Genomic DNA, 16,120 nt, shown 5'->3' on the forward strand with positions numbered 1-16,120 from the left:
CAATGCCCTCCAGTTACAGACAACAAAGAAAGGAACACACCCGGTGTCCCGACAAGACTGTTCCGCAAAAAAAAAAAAAAAAAAAAAATCGACTGAGGTTTTTCCACAATACCACACCAACATATACAAAATTCAGTAAAGTTAATTTTTAAGTCCTTAGTGTACTTACACATGTGGTAATAATGTCCTCCAGGTACAGTCAACAAAGGAAACAACATGCCTGGTCCTGTGTTCAAGCACCCAAAACTGCAATTTTGTCCATGTAGTGCTGTAATTCAGTGCCAGAAAGATGCCTGGTATATTCAGATACTCCATGGTCAGGTTCAGAGATGATGAGTTTATCTCAAATCTTGTCTGAAACTTTGCAGAATGTACAGTGTTTATAGTGTAAATAATCCTGGAAGCCCTGCGCTTGACTGGCAGCGTGGTGATGGGAAGTGGCCAGGTCACATGTCTGCAAAGTCTCTATACAATGCCAGGTTAAAAAAAAAAATACTTGATCAGTGGCTGCTTAAAATACTGCTTTATATAGTCAGTCAGCACAGATCCAGTTACCCAGCTAGAATTTGGAATAAAGGTGAAGAAAAGTTTAGGGATGCACCGATCCCCAATTTTTCACTTCCGATTCTATCCCGATAACTGAATTTGGATATCTGCCGATACCGATACTTTTCCAATCCGATGCCAAAGCTCTGTTTGTTTTAATATTATTATCATTATTGTTGAGTTTATATGAGGATGTTCTTAAAAAGGAGACCTGAAAGTTGAGCTACAATTTGTCTAGACTAGGCCAAAGCCTAGTTTTGATGTTTTGGTGAAAGAATTAAGTACCTTTATTATTTTTTTTTATAGACTTTGATAGCCTTATTTTTATAGACTTAAAGAAAAAGACAGCTCTCTCTGTCTCTTGCTCGCTTTCTCTCTTTCTCTGTCTCTCTCTTTTTCAATGTCACTGTTTTTGTGCTGTGCAAACTTCAGACTTTTGGGAAACAAGAAGCCTTTCAACTGTAAAATAAATATCACCACCGACGCTCATGCGCAGGATTTTAATGGAGACTTTTCCCTTTCAGCGTACAGAATCTCTGTTCGGCTTCTCCTCCTCGGCTGCAAGCTGAGCTGGCATTTTACAGCCTTGGGACAGTGAAGCAGCTAACTTTTTAACACACATTTTCAGCAACAATTCAGTTAATTTTTCAGAAAATCTGTGCTCGACGAACAGACAATTTGAACCAGAGAGCCGAGCAGAAATCTGCCGCTAACCGCAGCTAGAATACTGCGGAAGAGAGCGCTCTCAAACAGCCCGGCTTCAAAAACCTCCTCCTCCTCCCGATCGGCAATAAACAAAGAGAGAGCAAACAACAGCAGTTGAAGGGATTCACAGTGGCTCTTCTCCGTTATTGGAAAATGTCGCGAGTTGGATCGGTATTTTTCGATATTTGAATAACGTTGGTATCGGGTTCCGATACCGATCCCTAGAAAAGGTGCAAAAAAAAAAAATACTAATACCACACGCATTAAGTAGCATAACTAAAGTATTAAAAAAGCTGGGTTACATACTGACACCACACTATAATTTATGAATGCATTTAAATAAATTTATCTTCTTGTTTCAGCTGCTCCTGGTAGGGGTCGCAATAGCACATCAATTGTTTCCATCTCACCTCGTCCTCAGCATTTTCCTCTGTCACACCAAGTGCCTGCATGCCCTCCCTCAGTACATCCATAAACCTCCACTTTGGCCTTTCTCTTCTCCTCTTGCCTGGTGGCTCCATCCTCAGCGTCTTCCCTGTATACCTACCCCTCTCTCTGCCCATGTCCAAACCATGTCACTCTCATCAGTCTGACTTTGTTTCCAAACCGTCCCACCTGAGCTGTTCCTAATTATATAAAACAATGTTGTTGTTTTTTTGTTTTTTTTCAATCATGCAATGGAAAAAATATTTCATGAGGTGAAACATGAAGTTCTGTTCAACTTGGCTGTCGCTCGTTGAATGGAACATTTCATTTTTCACCTCATGAAATATTCTTACTATTGCGCTCATAAACATTCATCATTTGTATATTATTGTCAGTTTTCTTTTGAGAAGTCGGGGGATGTCACACAAACATTTCGAAGTCAATGAATAGGTCTTGCAGTTCATTTACATCAGGGTCGAAGGGTCCCTGGGCAGGTTGCGCTTTTCTCGCACGGAGAATGTCAGATTCTCATTTTGTCTTCAATCAGTCACAATGTAGTTTCATGGGTCAGCAACCACTCACAAAGTTCTGAGGTACAGCGCTAAATTGAGAAGGGTTTGTGACACGTGCAAGTCACCAGCGATGACTGTGACACTATTTGGTGAGAAAACAGGTTGCACAAATTTTTTTTGAACTGGTCAAAATTCAACCAACATGAGAAAGATGCCCTGCATCTCACATGAGGAGTTTGCGAACCCCCATGAATGTTTTGTGAAATTTCAGGAACTCCCTTGCAAAAGTCATTCGCAAGTTGTCATGGCCTTGTGAGATATTACCCCAAGGCAAATATATTGAGACTCTTGCTTAGTATTCAAACTTTTGTCAAAGACTAAAAGTGGTGGCATATTGTGGGGAGGGATGAGGTAATTTAGACCGGTCTTACACTAGTCCAGAGGTCTAAAATTTAGACCAGCCAGTTGAGGCAGTTTGAGACTGTTAGTCCAGGTCTAAGGCCAAGATGGCAGCAACTTGTTGTGCTTCAAGACATCAACAGAAGGTGACACTTTGTCGAGATAGGGTGTATTGCTTCTACCTGTCAGCTAAAGCACAATCAGGTGTACATATGGTGTTGCACAGATCACTAAATTTCAACTTTTTGTGTCCAAGTGGCAGATATGTCATTTTTTGCCAAGATATGTTATATTCATCAAAAAAGTTTTTCTTATTTGGGACCGGTTTGCTCACAATTTACGATAGAATACATTGAGGTCAGGCCTATTAGGGGGGCCTACGGACACTACAGATTAGGATTATAGTAGTGTATAGTGTATAAAGCCATATTCATTGGTGAACAACTTGATAACTGATAATATTTCGTGCTGCTGAATTATGACATGCTGTGAGACTGGGTTGAGCAGTAATAAAACTGGACTTAGGCTGAACACGGACAGACGGACGCCACATCTTCACAATACCCAATGGCCATATGTTGGCCTTAGGTAAAAACTGAAGAAAATAAAAGAATTTTACAAGAAATGCATTTTTTGACAGCAACAGCTGCAATGAACATGTTTACCACATACAACATTTTAAAAGCAGCAAAATCTTTACGGCAACAGAACATTTTCCTAACATTGTAATTAAACACGTCAGTAAACACGTCAATCTGTGAGCATACCCATGGAAAATGCATGACATAACATCCAAAACTGGTTTCTAAATATCTTAATTAAACCCTACAATAGTAAGTAAAAACTTCAAAATATGAGCATACTCATATACTTATATGTGAAAGTTCTATTTAAGAGGAACAGCAGACAAATTATATTTATCTTTCGCGATTTCTCAAACTCCTTCAGTGTCAAAAGCTGTGAACTTGAACTGAAATCTCCTCCAGACGAGGGGACTGCATGACACAAAGTATGTTCTTGGATGACTTTTGTGACTTGTCCTCCTCAGGCCATTTGGCATTTTTAGAGTTTTACGTTTACCATCCGGTGTTTCGACATCTTTGTCCACACATCCCCTCTTCCTCAAAATTTGAACAGTTTGCTGAAAATAGACCAAAATTGCAACTTATTGTCAATGTAAGTGTAGAGGCGTTATATGTGCAGTGCAATGAGGTGTAGTGAGGTTGATGGCTGGTGAGGCACTGAATTCGTCACAGTCAGATTTACAATCATGTGAACCCTACAGAGTAGCTTATTCACAGTTTGATTGGCATCAGGTAATCGGTTATGTTTAAAATCTCATATCAGCATTTTTTACACATACAAACTGTAGCACACACACAAAAAAGCACATTTATTTAAAAAAAAGTTATTATGGTAAAGGGGAGGTGATGGTTTAGTGGTTAAGGCATTGGGCTTGAGACCAGAAGATCCTCTGTTGAAATCTCAGCCTGACTGGAAAATGACTAAGGGCCCTTGGGCAAGGTCTTTAATCTCCTATTGCTCCCGGTGTGCAATGAGCACCTTGTATGGCAGCACCCTCACATCGGGGTGAATGTGAGACATTATTTATAAAGCACTTTGAGTGTCTGATGCAGATGGAAAAGTGCTACATAAATGCAGTCCATTTACCATTTATGTTATTATGGTCTTACCTTTACTTATAAATGAAGTCCAAGTGCCACTTCTTCTGAACAAAAGCATCCATGACTTGTTTGTAGAAGTCTTCTGTTAGGAAAAATTACCTAAAAACACTCTGACAGACAGCAAATGAGACACCAGAGGAAACTGGTTTCAGTTTATATGATCTTTTATTTAAAACTTTAAAGGTAGATGTTATACACAGTGTAGGTCTGAATACAAATACAAGTACATTCAGTTTTCATGACACTTATATACAGTCACAGGATGTTCCAAAGTCCATTCAGTGAAATCATTTAATAGTATAAGACAGTCAGTCTCAAAGTCTGTTCCTGATCGATCATTTATCATACATTAATGAACTAATGTCTCATCAAAGACCGTTTCTGCTTCTTCTTTCGTGCACTGATTAATGAATGTCTCACCTAATCAGTCTTATCTATACTCTACTTCTCTCGTCCATGGCATTGTTCAGTCAATGGCTAAAACAATTATAATGTAAATATATTTGACAGAGCATTAACAACATTAACTTTCATAACATTTCCCTCCTGTTTAACCATTATAATTTCCTACATCAGAATTGTACAATTTTATGGAGATTTTCTGTACACTCATCACATTTTAATCACAATGATCAAACAGTAGGACCAATATCGTATGCCTCAAACCCATCATCATAGTTGGCAGCATGATCTCTTGGTTGCATCTGGACACTTTCTGTCATAATGTAGCAGTGACACATAAACATCATCATGATGTTAGTCCAACCCAGTTCTTATTGTAATGCTGTCTTTCACAAAACACAAAGTTGAACTATTTCTCAATTTTATATTAATTGAAAGTCACAGTGAAAAACATGCCTGGGTCCCCAGAGATGTGTCAAACACAGGGGCACCATCTTGTGAGAATCCCTGAACTAAGCCAACAAGTGGTGTTTATAAAAGACAATATCTGAAGCTTTGTGCATGTGTAATGGAAGTGACACTTAACTGTCTGTTGAGACTTTGAACAGTTAAAACTAGGTTCCAGACACTTCTAAACAGATAAAAAAAAAAAAGCAAATATTTGATAACTAACATAAATTAATAAAATAAAGAATTAACACAGATATTATCTAACAACTCATCCTCTTGACATGACTCTGTCTTGTCAACAATTAAGATAATTTTGGCTTAATAATTCAATTCTTATGTATGATCCAATATTTCATTCTAGTCAGTATACTGCCAAACATGTTGGCACATCAGTTGACCCCATCCTGATGCTCCCTTATGGTGCCCATGTAGCCAGACCAGAGTCAAGGCCTCACTGAAACAAGATCAAGTAATCGTGACTGTCTGTTAGGTCGTCCCGGGGTATAAGGTGAGCTATCCAGCCTTCCATACCCACCTGATACCCATCTATCGTCCACCTGGTCGTTACTGTGAGTTTCTCTGTGAATTTTCAGACCTTTTGTCTGACTTAGTGCTTAGCTCAGATAAGGTAATTATAGTGGGCGATTTTAACATCCACATAGATGCTGAGAATGACAGCCTCAACACTGCATTTAATCTATTATTAGACTCAATTGGCTTTGCTCAAAATGTAAATGAGTCCACCCACCACTTTAATCATACTTTAGATCTTGTTTTGACTTATGGTATGGAAATTGAAGACTTAACAGTATTCCCTGAAAACCCCCTTCTGTCTGATCATTTCTTAATAACATTTACATTTACTTTAATGGACTACCCAGCAGTGTGGAATAAGTTTCATTACAGTAGAGGTCTTTCGGAAAGCACTGTAACTAGGTTTAAGGATATGATTCCTTCTTTATGTTCTCCAATGCCATATACCAACACAGTGCAGAGTAGCTACCTAAACTCTGTAAGTGAGATAGAGTATCTCGTCAATAATTTTACATCCAAATTGAGCACAACTTTGGATGCTGTAGCTCCTCTGAAAAAGAGAGGCTTAAATCAGAAGTGCCTGACTCCGTGGTATAACTCACAAACTCGCAGCTTATGCAGATAACCCGTAAGTTGGAGAGGAAATGGCGTCTCACTAATTTAGAAGATCTTCACTTAGCCTGGAAAAAGAGTCTATTGCTCTATAAAAAAGCCCTCTGTAAAGCTAGGAGATCTTACTACTCATCACTAATTGAAGAAAATAAGAACAACCCCGGGTTTCTTTTCAGCACTGTAGCCAGGCTGACAAAGAGTCAGAGCTCTATTGAGCCTTAACTATTAGAGAAAAAATTACTCAACCATCCCAAAGACATATCGTTATCTTTGGCTGCTTTCAGTAATGCTGGTATTTGGTTAGACTCTTTCTCTCCAATTGTTCTGTCTGAGTTATTTTCATTAGTCACTTCCTCCAAACCATCAATATGTCTATTAGGCCCCATTCCTACCAGGCTGCTCAAGGAAGCCCTACCATTAATTAATGCTTCAATCTTAAATATGATCAATCTATCGTTATTAGTTGGCTATGTACCACAGGCTTTTAAGGTGGCAGTAATTATACCATTACTTAAAAAGCCATCACTTGACCCAGCTATTTTAGCTAATTATAGGCCAATCTCCAACCTTCCTTTTCTCTCAAAAATTATTGAAAGGGTAGTTGTAAAACAGCTAACTGATCATCTGCAGAGGAATGGTCTATTTGAAGAGTTTCAGTCAGGTTTTAGAATTCATCATAGTACAGAAACAGCATTAGTGAAGGTTACAAATGATCTTCTTATGGCCTCGGACAGTGGACTCATCTCTGTGCTTGTTCTGTTAGACCTCAGTGCTGCTTTTGATACTGTTGACCATAAAATTTTATTAGAGATTAGAGCATGCCATAGGTATTAAAGGCACTGCGCTGCGCTGGTTTGAATCATATTTAGCTAATAGATTACAATTTGTTCATGTAAATGGGGAGTCTTCTTCACAGACTAAGGTTAATTATGGAGTTCCACAAGGTTCTGTGCTAGGACCAATTTTATTCACTTTTTACATGCTTCCCATAGGCAGTATTATTAGAAAGCATTGCTTAAATTTTCATTGTTACGCAGATGATACCCAGCTTTATCTATCCATGAAGCCAGAGGACACACACCAATTAGTTAAACTGCAGGAATGTCTTACAGACATAAAGACATGGATGACCTCTAATTTCCTGCTTTTAAATTCAGGTAAAACTGAAGTTATTGTACTTGGCCCCACAAATCTTAGAAACATGGTGTCTAACCAGATCCTTACTCTGGATGGCATTACCCTGACCTCTAGTAATACTGTGAGAAATCTTGGAGTCATTTTTGATCAGGATATGTCCTTCAATGCGCATATTAAGCAAATATGTAGGACTGCTTTTTACATTTGCACAACATCTCTAAAATTAGAAAGGTCTTGTCTCAGAGTGATGCTGAAAAACTAATTCATGCATTTATTTCCTCTAGGCTGGACTATTGTAATTCATTATTATCAGGTTGTCCTAAAAGTTCCCTGAAAAGCCTTCAGTTAATTCAAAATGCTGCAGCTAGAGTGCTGACGGGGACTAGGAGAGAGCATATTTCACCCATATTGGCCTCTCTTTATTGGCTTCCTGTTAATTCTAGAATAGAATTTAAAATTCTTCTTCTTGCTTATAAGGTTTTGAATAATCAGGTCCCATCTTATCTTAGGGACCTCTTAGTACCATATCACCCCAATAGAGCGCTTCGCTCTCAGACTGCAGGCTTACTTGTAGTTCCTAGGGTTTGTAAGAGTAGAATGGGAGGCAGAGCCTTCAGCTTTCAGGCTCCTCTCCTGTGGAACCAGCTCCCAATTCGGATCAGGGAAACATACACCCTGTCTGCTTTTAAGATTAGGCTTAAAACTTTCCTTTTTGCTAAAGCTTATAGTTAGGGCTGGATCAGGTGACCCTGAACCATCCCTTAGTTATGCTGTTATAGACTTAGACTGCTGGGGGGTTCCCATGATGCACTGAGTGTTTCTTTCTCTTTTTGCTCTGTATGCACCACTCTGCATTTAATCATTAGTGATTGATCTCTGCTGTCTTCCACAGCATGTCTTTTTCCTGATTCTCTCCCCTCAGCCCCAACCAGTCCCAGCAGAAGACTGCCCCTCCCTGAGCCTGGTTCTGCTGGAGGTTTCTTCCTGTTAAAAGGGAGTTTTTCCTTCCCACTGTCGCCAAGTGCTTGCTCACAGGGGGTCATTTTGACTGTTGGGGTTTTTCTGTAATTATTGTATGGCTGTTGCCTTGCAGTATAAAGCACCTTGGGGCAACTGTTGTTGTGATTTGGTGCTATATAAATAAAATTGATTGATTGATTGATACAACATGCCAACAAGGCAGGGGCACGAAGGTGTGAGAAGGTGACGCCATTCAAGGTGTCATGTCCAAATAGTTCAAATACAATCAGATACAAAGCTTGAGAAGGCAATAATAATAGTAAAAATTAGGGCACTCATCAAGTTTCACGGGAATCTTTATGTGTCCATCGTGAAATTATCTGAATGACCACAACAATGTAAACACAAGTTTAAAATTATCATCAGTTGCAATGTGTTGTGATATAGCAAGAGAGTAATGCAAGTGTGTGACATCGGAGTCTCTCCATGTACAACCCCTGGCAAAAATTATGGAATCACCGGCCTCGGAGGATGTTCATTCAGTTGTTTAATTTTGTAGAAAAAAAGCAGATCACAGACATGACACAAAACTAAAGTCATTTCAAATGGCAACTTTCTGGCTTTAAGAAACACTATAAGAAATTAGAAAAAAAAATTGTGGCAGTCAGTAACGGTTACTTTTTTAGACCAAGTAGAGGGAAAAAAATATGGAATCACTCAATTCTGAGGAAAAAAATTATGGAATCATGAAAAACAAAAGAACGCTCCAACACATCACTAGTATTTTGTTGCACCACCTCTGGCTTTTATAACAGCTTGCAGTCTCTGAGGCATGGACTTAATGAGTGACAAACAGTACTCTTCATCAATCTGGCTCCAACTTTCTCTGATTACTGTTGCCAGATCAGCTTTGCAGGTTGGAGCCTTGTCATGGACCATTTTCTTCAACTTCCACCAAAGATTTTCAATTGGATTAAGATCCAGACTATTTGCAGGCCATGACATTGACCCTATGTGTCTTTTTGCAAGGAATGTTTTCACAGTTTTTGCTCTATGGCAAGATGCATTATCATCTTGAAAAATGATTTCATCATCCCCAAACATCCTTCCAATTGATGGGATAAGAAAAGTGTCCAAAATATCAATGTAAACTTGTGCATTTATTTATTATTATTATTATTATTGCCATCTCCCCAGTGCCTTTACCTGACATGCAGCCCCATATCATCAATGACTGTGGAAATTTACATGTTCTCTTCAGGCAGTCATCTTTATAAATCTCATTGGAATGGCACCAAACAAAAGTTCCAGCATCATCAACTTGCCCAATGCAGATTCGAGATTCATCACTGAATATGACTTTCATCCAGTCATCCACAGTCCGCGATTGCTTTTCCTTAGCCCATTGTAACCTTGTTTTTTTCTGTTTAGGTGTTAATGATGGCTTTCGTTTAGCTTTTCTGTATGTAAATCCCATTTCCTTTAGGCAGTTTCTTACAGTTCGGTCACAGATGTTGACTCCAGTTTCCTCCCATTCGTTCCTCATTTGTTTTGTTGTGCATTTTCGATTTTTGAGACATATTGCTTTAAGTTTTCTGTCTTGACGCTTTGATGTCTTCCTTGGTCTACCAGTATGTTTGCCTTTAACAACCTTCCCATGTTGTTTGTATTTGGTCCAGAGTTTAGACACAGCTGACTGTGAACAACCAACATCTTTTGCAACATTGCATGATGATTTACCCTCTTTAAGAGTTTGATAATCCTCTCCTTTGTTTCAATTGACATCTCTCGCGTTGGAGCCATGATTCATGTCAGTCCACTTGGTGCAACAGCTCTCCAAGGTGTGATCACTCCTTTTTAGATGCAGACTAACGAGCAGATCTGATTTGATGCAGGTGTTAGTTTTGGGGATGAAAATTTACAGGGTGATTCCATAATTTATTCCTCAAAATTGAGTGAGTCCATATTTTTTTCCCTCTGCTTGGTCTAAAAAAGTAACCGTTACTGACTGCCACAATTTTTTTTTCCTGATTTCTTATAGTGTTTCTTAAAGCCAGAAAGCTGCCATTTGAAATGACTTTAGTTTTGTGTCATGTCTGTGATCTGCTTTTTTTCTACAAAATTAAACAACTGAATGAACATCCTTCGAGGCCGGTGATTCCATAATTATTGCCAGGGGTTGTACTGGCAAATCAAATTATAGACACACTAGCTACTCTCCCTTTTAGACACAACAAAGCCCCGTAATCCTGCATCCCCAATGGTGTATAAACTGTTACTTCATTGCAATACCTATAGGTATTGTAAGCAGTACTTTGTTGCCAGATTAAGAGTAGCAAGCATTCATCATTTCCCAGTGTATCATGGAAAGAATCTACACGGCGTATCAGTGAATCAAAGTTAATAATAAAATTGATAAATGAAAAAGTAAAATACAAACACAGAATTCATCTCCAAATTAAACAACAAAACAACCATAGCTTATATGTGTTAACACTTAACAGCTCAACATTTTAATTGGGTAATAAAAACACATTGGTCTTCATCCTCATTTTCTTCCAGATCTGTTACCTCAGGAAGGAAGATTAAAGGTATGGTTTCATTAAGAGAATGCTGTAACATTTAATACGGGGAAGGTACCCCTAATTTGATGTCTAAGGTATTGGTGATGCATTTGAGAGACAAATGTCTTATACAAAGGACCAATACATGTAGTGCTACAGTCAAGTCGGTTTAAATAAAATAGAAATTAAAGTACCATCCCTGCCACTTGCCAGAATGGTCTACCAACTTAGGCAACTATTAGGTTATTGATACCAAATTCATAGCCAATCCCTCAGCATGTCTTTAGTCCAGTTAGGGCTCTGGTTACAGAGCTGTCAGATGCAATATTGTTTGGAAGAAATTTACAACACTCTTTGCTAGAATAAAATGTTTAAGTGAGCCACTAATGAAATAGCTGTGAATAATTCATATAGTGCAGTCACACAGTCTCTGGTCAGATTATTCATCTTTGCACATTGAAATAAACGTAACATTTTTTGAAATTTAGAACCACCAGTTTAGATTTATCAGGCACCCCACTAGGTACTCCTAGGGCATCAGTAGGAGAACTGGCATATATTTCAAATGCAATATGTTTAAATATATGTAAAATACTAACAGGTTTCCTTTTTGCTCAAGAATCCCTAAAATTCTGAATTATGCCCCTTCCCATCATTATTAATAGTGGTTAATGAAGCAATAAGGAAATCAATCAATTCAATCAATCAACATTTATTTATAAAGCGCTTTACAGCACCGACTGGTGTCCAAAGTGCTTAACATTAAAAACACAAATTTACAAAATAAAACACATATAAAATAAAATTTTAAAACAACACATAAAAAAAAGAACATAAAAATAACAGAACATGTCACCTCCCCACTAAGTGTTAAAAGCCAGTTTAAATAAATAAGTCTTTAACTTAGATTTAAAAAGTGCTAGGTCAGGAATAGTACGTAACTCAAGAGGTAGCTCATTCCACAGTCTGGGGCCAGCTACCGCGAAAGCATGATCACCCCAGCGTTTATATCTTGACCTTGGAACATCTAAGTAAAGCTGGCCAGACGCCCTTAAATGATGGTGGATATTCCATTCCAATCTTCTGGGAGGGTATGTGTTAATATATGTCCCCCTCAATACTAGTATAAATCAGCACAAACCTGCACTAATTTGGTGGCATTTCCCCATAAGATCCCATTCATTATTTTACTGCACCCAGATAAATGTTGGCAGGGGCCTTTTTGAGCATCCCCAATCATTTAAAATAATGGTACCAATACAATCGTGCTATAACAATCACCCATATAATCCCACAAAAGTACATCACAGTTATACCTGTTGTAAGATTTTGGTCTCCATCTATGTAGTCTGTATATTATATCCATCGAAGATATAATCTGGATTATTCCTTTGTACCATGTGGGTACCTGAGATAATATTTGTGTTCTATTTTACTTCAGTTACATCTACTGTTTATCTGTTCTTCAATAACTTTACCCCGTTCTCCTTCTTCCTCTTTTTGCAATATCAATTAAGTGTTCTCTTAAGCCCTGGTCACACGGCACACAGCGTTTGCTGAACGAAGGGAAACCGTCACAAAGCCACAAATCGTCGAGACAAAGTGGATGAAATGAACCGGCGCTTCTCCCATCACCGAAAAGCCTGAGAGTGCAGAGTGCATAAAAGACCAAAACTAACAAAAGAAAAACAAAGCCAATGACGACCTTGACGCTTTAAAACAAAATCCAAGCGAAATGCCAGCATGTGATTACAGCTGCAGTAAGCACAGACTCGCTGCAGCTGTGTTGTCATGACAACGTGCACGCACACGCACGTCAGAGCCAGAAACGAGAGGCTGGAGAGAGAGAGAGAGAGAGGGGGAGGCTGGATGTTGGACGACAATCAAACAGACCGCTGATGGTACGGGAACTACGCAAACAATGAGGAACTGTCAAGACAGAAAGCAAAACAGAATACAGATGAATTGAGGCTGTCATCAGGATTCGTTCACATTTTTCAACAGTTTGAAAATTCTGACGAAGCTCCAGCTACAGGAATGCAGCTGGATGACGGTTAAATGATGTCTTCGAAAGTCAACGTAAGTCCAGATTTCTTGTTTTGTTTGAGCTTCGTTGCCCTTCGTTAAGTGCCGTGTGACCGGGCCTTTATATGTTTGACATATCTATCGTTTTGTGGACTCAGTTTGCAGCAATTAAATGTATAAATAATTACTTAACCCACATGGTAACTGTGTGGCTAAATACGTCAGCAACTTGCCAGGGGCCCGTCCATTCCACTGCCAAGCAATGAAATCTGGCATCTGTCCGGAGGACCCACTCCCCCTTTACAAGCTCACGACAGATAACGCCCATGGTATTGGGCGTTAGTTATAATAATATTCAGTTGAATTTTGTTTTGTTTTCAATAGGAAATCCATTGTGTGTACTTGTATAAAATTTTGTTGGCCCTATGGACACTACAACAGGGCCTATGGACGTTACATGTATTAAAAAAATATTTTAAAAGGACTGTACGCAGAATATTTTACAGTTACAGGATACAGCAATATAGTGCATGTACAGCCAGCAACATGAACCTTTATGATAACACTTTCTCTTTTACAGAGTTACCAATGGCCTACAGATACCTCACACAAATTTCAATTTTGTACATGCCAGGAATATTCACGTAAAACAGTTTTAGTATACATTATTTTAAAATAAGTGGCTGCGAAAAAATACATTTCATTCAAGTTTCTAAGACATAGTTCATCACTAAGAACAAGCTGCTTTGTGAAGGGGAGTTATATTTATATAATTCCCATCACAAAATTAAAATTTATAACAAAAACAGTACTTTTGCATCGGAGTGGTTCTGTTGCAAAATTATATATCATCCACATTTCTCAGACCTGACAAAGATAAAGGGATTAAAAATGGTTTTAAAGTACAACATTCAACTATAGTTACATTTATGCTTTAGATTACACAAAATATGTAGGTGAGTATCAAATGGAGTTACTATGTTATAGCAAATGCTGTTATTAATGTTTCTATTTTTGTATAAGAATCATAAGGTGTATAATGTCATGACTTTGCGAATTATGAATGGATTTTCAAAATTTTTTTTTCACCAAAATATCTGTCATACGAGTCTTTCATCTGGTTTGTCAAAATGTTAAAACATCAACTAGTCCTTTTCAGTTTATAATATATCTTAACACGAACTGATCTCATCACCTGATTGGGCTTGAGCCCCGTGCAATTAAAACAGGTGATGTCACTGATTATCTCATCTACCTGCCTGACGAGTTGAACTAATTATTATTAATTAATTGGATAGAAAGAATATGTGACAGGACTTTTACTCACTGAAGCCAAGATTACCCACGTCTAATGTGAGGCTCTCACGTGACTTGGATTTGCTAGTCTGCAAAGAAACCTGTGATTTAATCTGTCCCGGTTCTGGTTACTGATTGTATGTAATTGTTTCTATGATTGAATCTCTCCACACTCCCATTAGCCATCTGGTGGGAATGAGTAATGTGAGATTTGACCCTACCAGCAAGATGGTGGCAATAATGTAGTTATCGGTCTGACAAACGCCATAAAACTTCATAGAAGAAGCGTTGTGGCTAATTAGCCTGCTAATATTTTTTTTCTGAAATGATAGTACCTAGTCCTATATAACTATGAAGGGCATGCGAACCATAACCCCCCTATATTATTCCAGGGTCTACATAGATGACGCAGAATGAAAATCACGGTGATCGGATGTGGCATTTTGGCATCACACAGGATCAGATGGATGGACATTTGGTGAATTATACTGTAGATTAAACCTGCACACAGAAAGGGTAAAATCAGTACAGATTAAATTTCCTGTTTTTCACATATGTGCAGATAGTGAATATACAAATCTGGTTTGGGGGTAAGGTGAAATCTTTGTTTTTGTTTTTTTGGAGTTATGGACAAAGCACCATATGTCACCTAAATAAATGAATAAAAATCAGGCAAATTGTTTTCTGATGATTCTCTGAGGATCTTTGGGTTCCACTGTTTGACTTTGTGTAGGGAAACTCAGATGAGGAGGACCATTTGCTGTGTGAGGAAACATCAGCTCAGACACTACGGACACTTGGTGCTCTAAACTGAGGATGATCCAGAGTGCAGGTGACTCAGTGTTGAAGACCCCAGCCACTAGAAAAGGCTGAAAACTCCCCAAGTGCAACCTGGATGGCTACTTTTGAGAGGAAACGGTTTGTTACCAGCATCCAGTGGGGTTCTGTGGTGTGGTGGATTCTGCAGCATAGAAACCAGCTGCTCAAATCCCTGAGTTGATTTCCTCAGTACAATAACATGCTGTAGTCAGGACACACACATGCTGTTACACTGCTTTATCTTTATTCTCATAAATGTTGTTCCTAATTTTATTTATTTAAATTCTTCCTTGCAGACACGTGGCAGCTGTTGGTGAGTAAAGATGATGATATTCCTGAGCAGCAGGAATGGAATCAGAGTCTGGACCAACAGGGATCAAAGCTTCCACACATTAAAGATGAACAGAGGCAACTCCGGGTAAGTCAGGAGAGGAAGCAGTTTTGTGGTCTGGGGGAAGGCTGGTCTCACTAAGTTCCCTGTCACTACTGTCTATGTAAAGAGTTGCGATGAAGAAAAGCCACAGTCATCACAGCTTCACCAAAGCCAAAGAGATAAGAGCACAGACGTGGAGCTTCGTTCTAGAAACTCAACTCTTTGGCCTCCCTCTTCTCCTCCTGCCCGGTGGCTCCATCCTCAAAACAGAAGAACCCCGAAAAGAGAAGCTGATGGAGACAACTGTGGGGGATCACAGCCAGCCAGAGACTCGGGTCCATGCAGTCCTTTCCAGCCACATCGTGATGGTAAGAGTGAAAAGTGGGACTGACACATGATTTAAATCATCCAACATGAAATAGCTTTTCACATCAGTGAACGTAAAATTAATAATTTAAGGTAGAATCAATGTTTTGTTTTCTGCCTTGCGATTAGCAGGACATGCATATGATTCATGGAGTCAGTCTGCAAAATATCAGTCAGTAACTCCGTAAAAATGACTGCATATTCATCTCTGAAATTTACACGTTCTGATAAACAGGTGAGGACCAGTGAACCTGCTTCTTTGAGCCATGATTGCATTTTCTAAAGCACAAAATGACTGACTGGAAAATG

At 38.8% G+C, this 16,120-nt stretch overlaps 1 protein-coding gene across 1 annotated transcript in view; it reads left to right on the forward strand.

Annotated features, from left to right (window-relative positions):
- LOC117504474 overlaps nucleotides 1–16,120 on the forward strand; it is a 28,671-nt gene extending 12,551 nt beyond the window's left edge. Inside the window, exons 6-8 of the mRNA XM_034163943.1 lie at nucleotides 15,369–15,490; nucleotides 15,573–15,813; nucleotides 16,047–16,120. Coding sequence (XP_034019834.1) covers nucleotides 15,369–15,490; nucleotides 15,573–15,813; nucleotides 16,047–16,060 — 377 coding nt within the window. The 3' untranslated portion in view covers nucleotides 16,061–16,120. The remainder of the gene's footprint in view (nucleotides 1–15,368; nucleotides 15,491–15,572; nucleotides 15,814–16,046) is intronic.

Source organism: Thalassophryne amazonica, chromosome 22, assembly GCF_902500255.1.
Source record: "Thalassophryne amazonica chromosome 22, fThaAma1.1, whole genome shotgun sequence".
In the NCBI taxonomy this organism is placed as follows: domain Eukaryota; kingdom Metazoa; phylum Chordata; class Actinopteri; order Batrachoidiformes; family Batrachoididae; genus Thalassophryne; species Thalassophryne amazonica.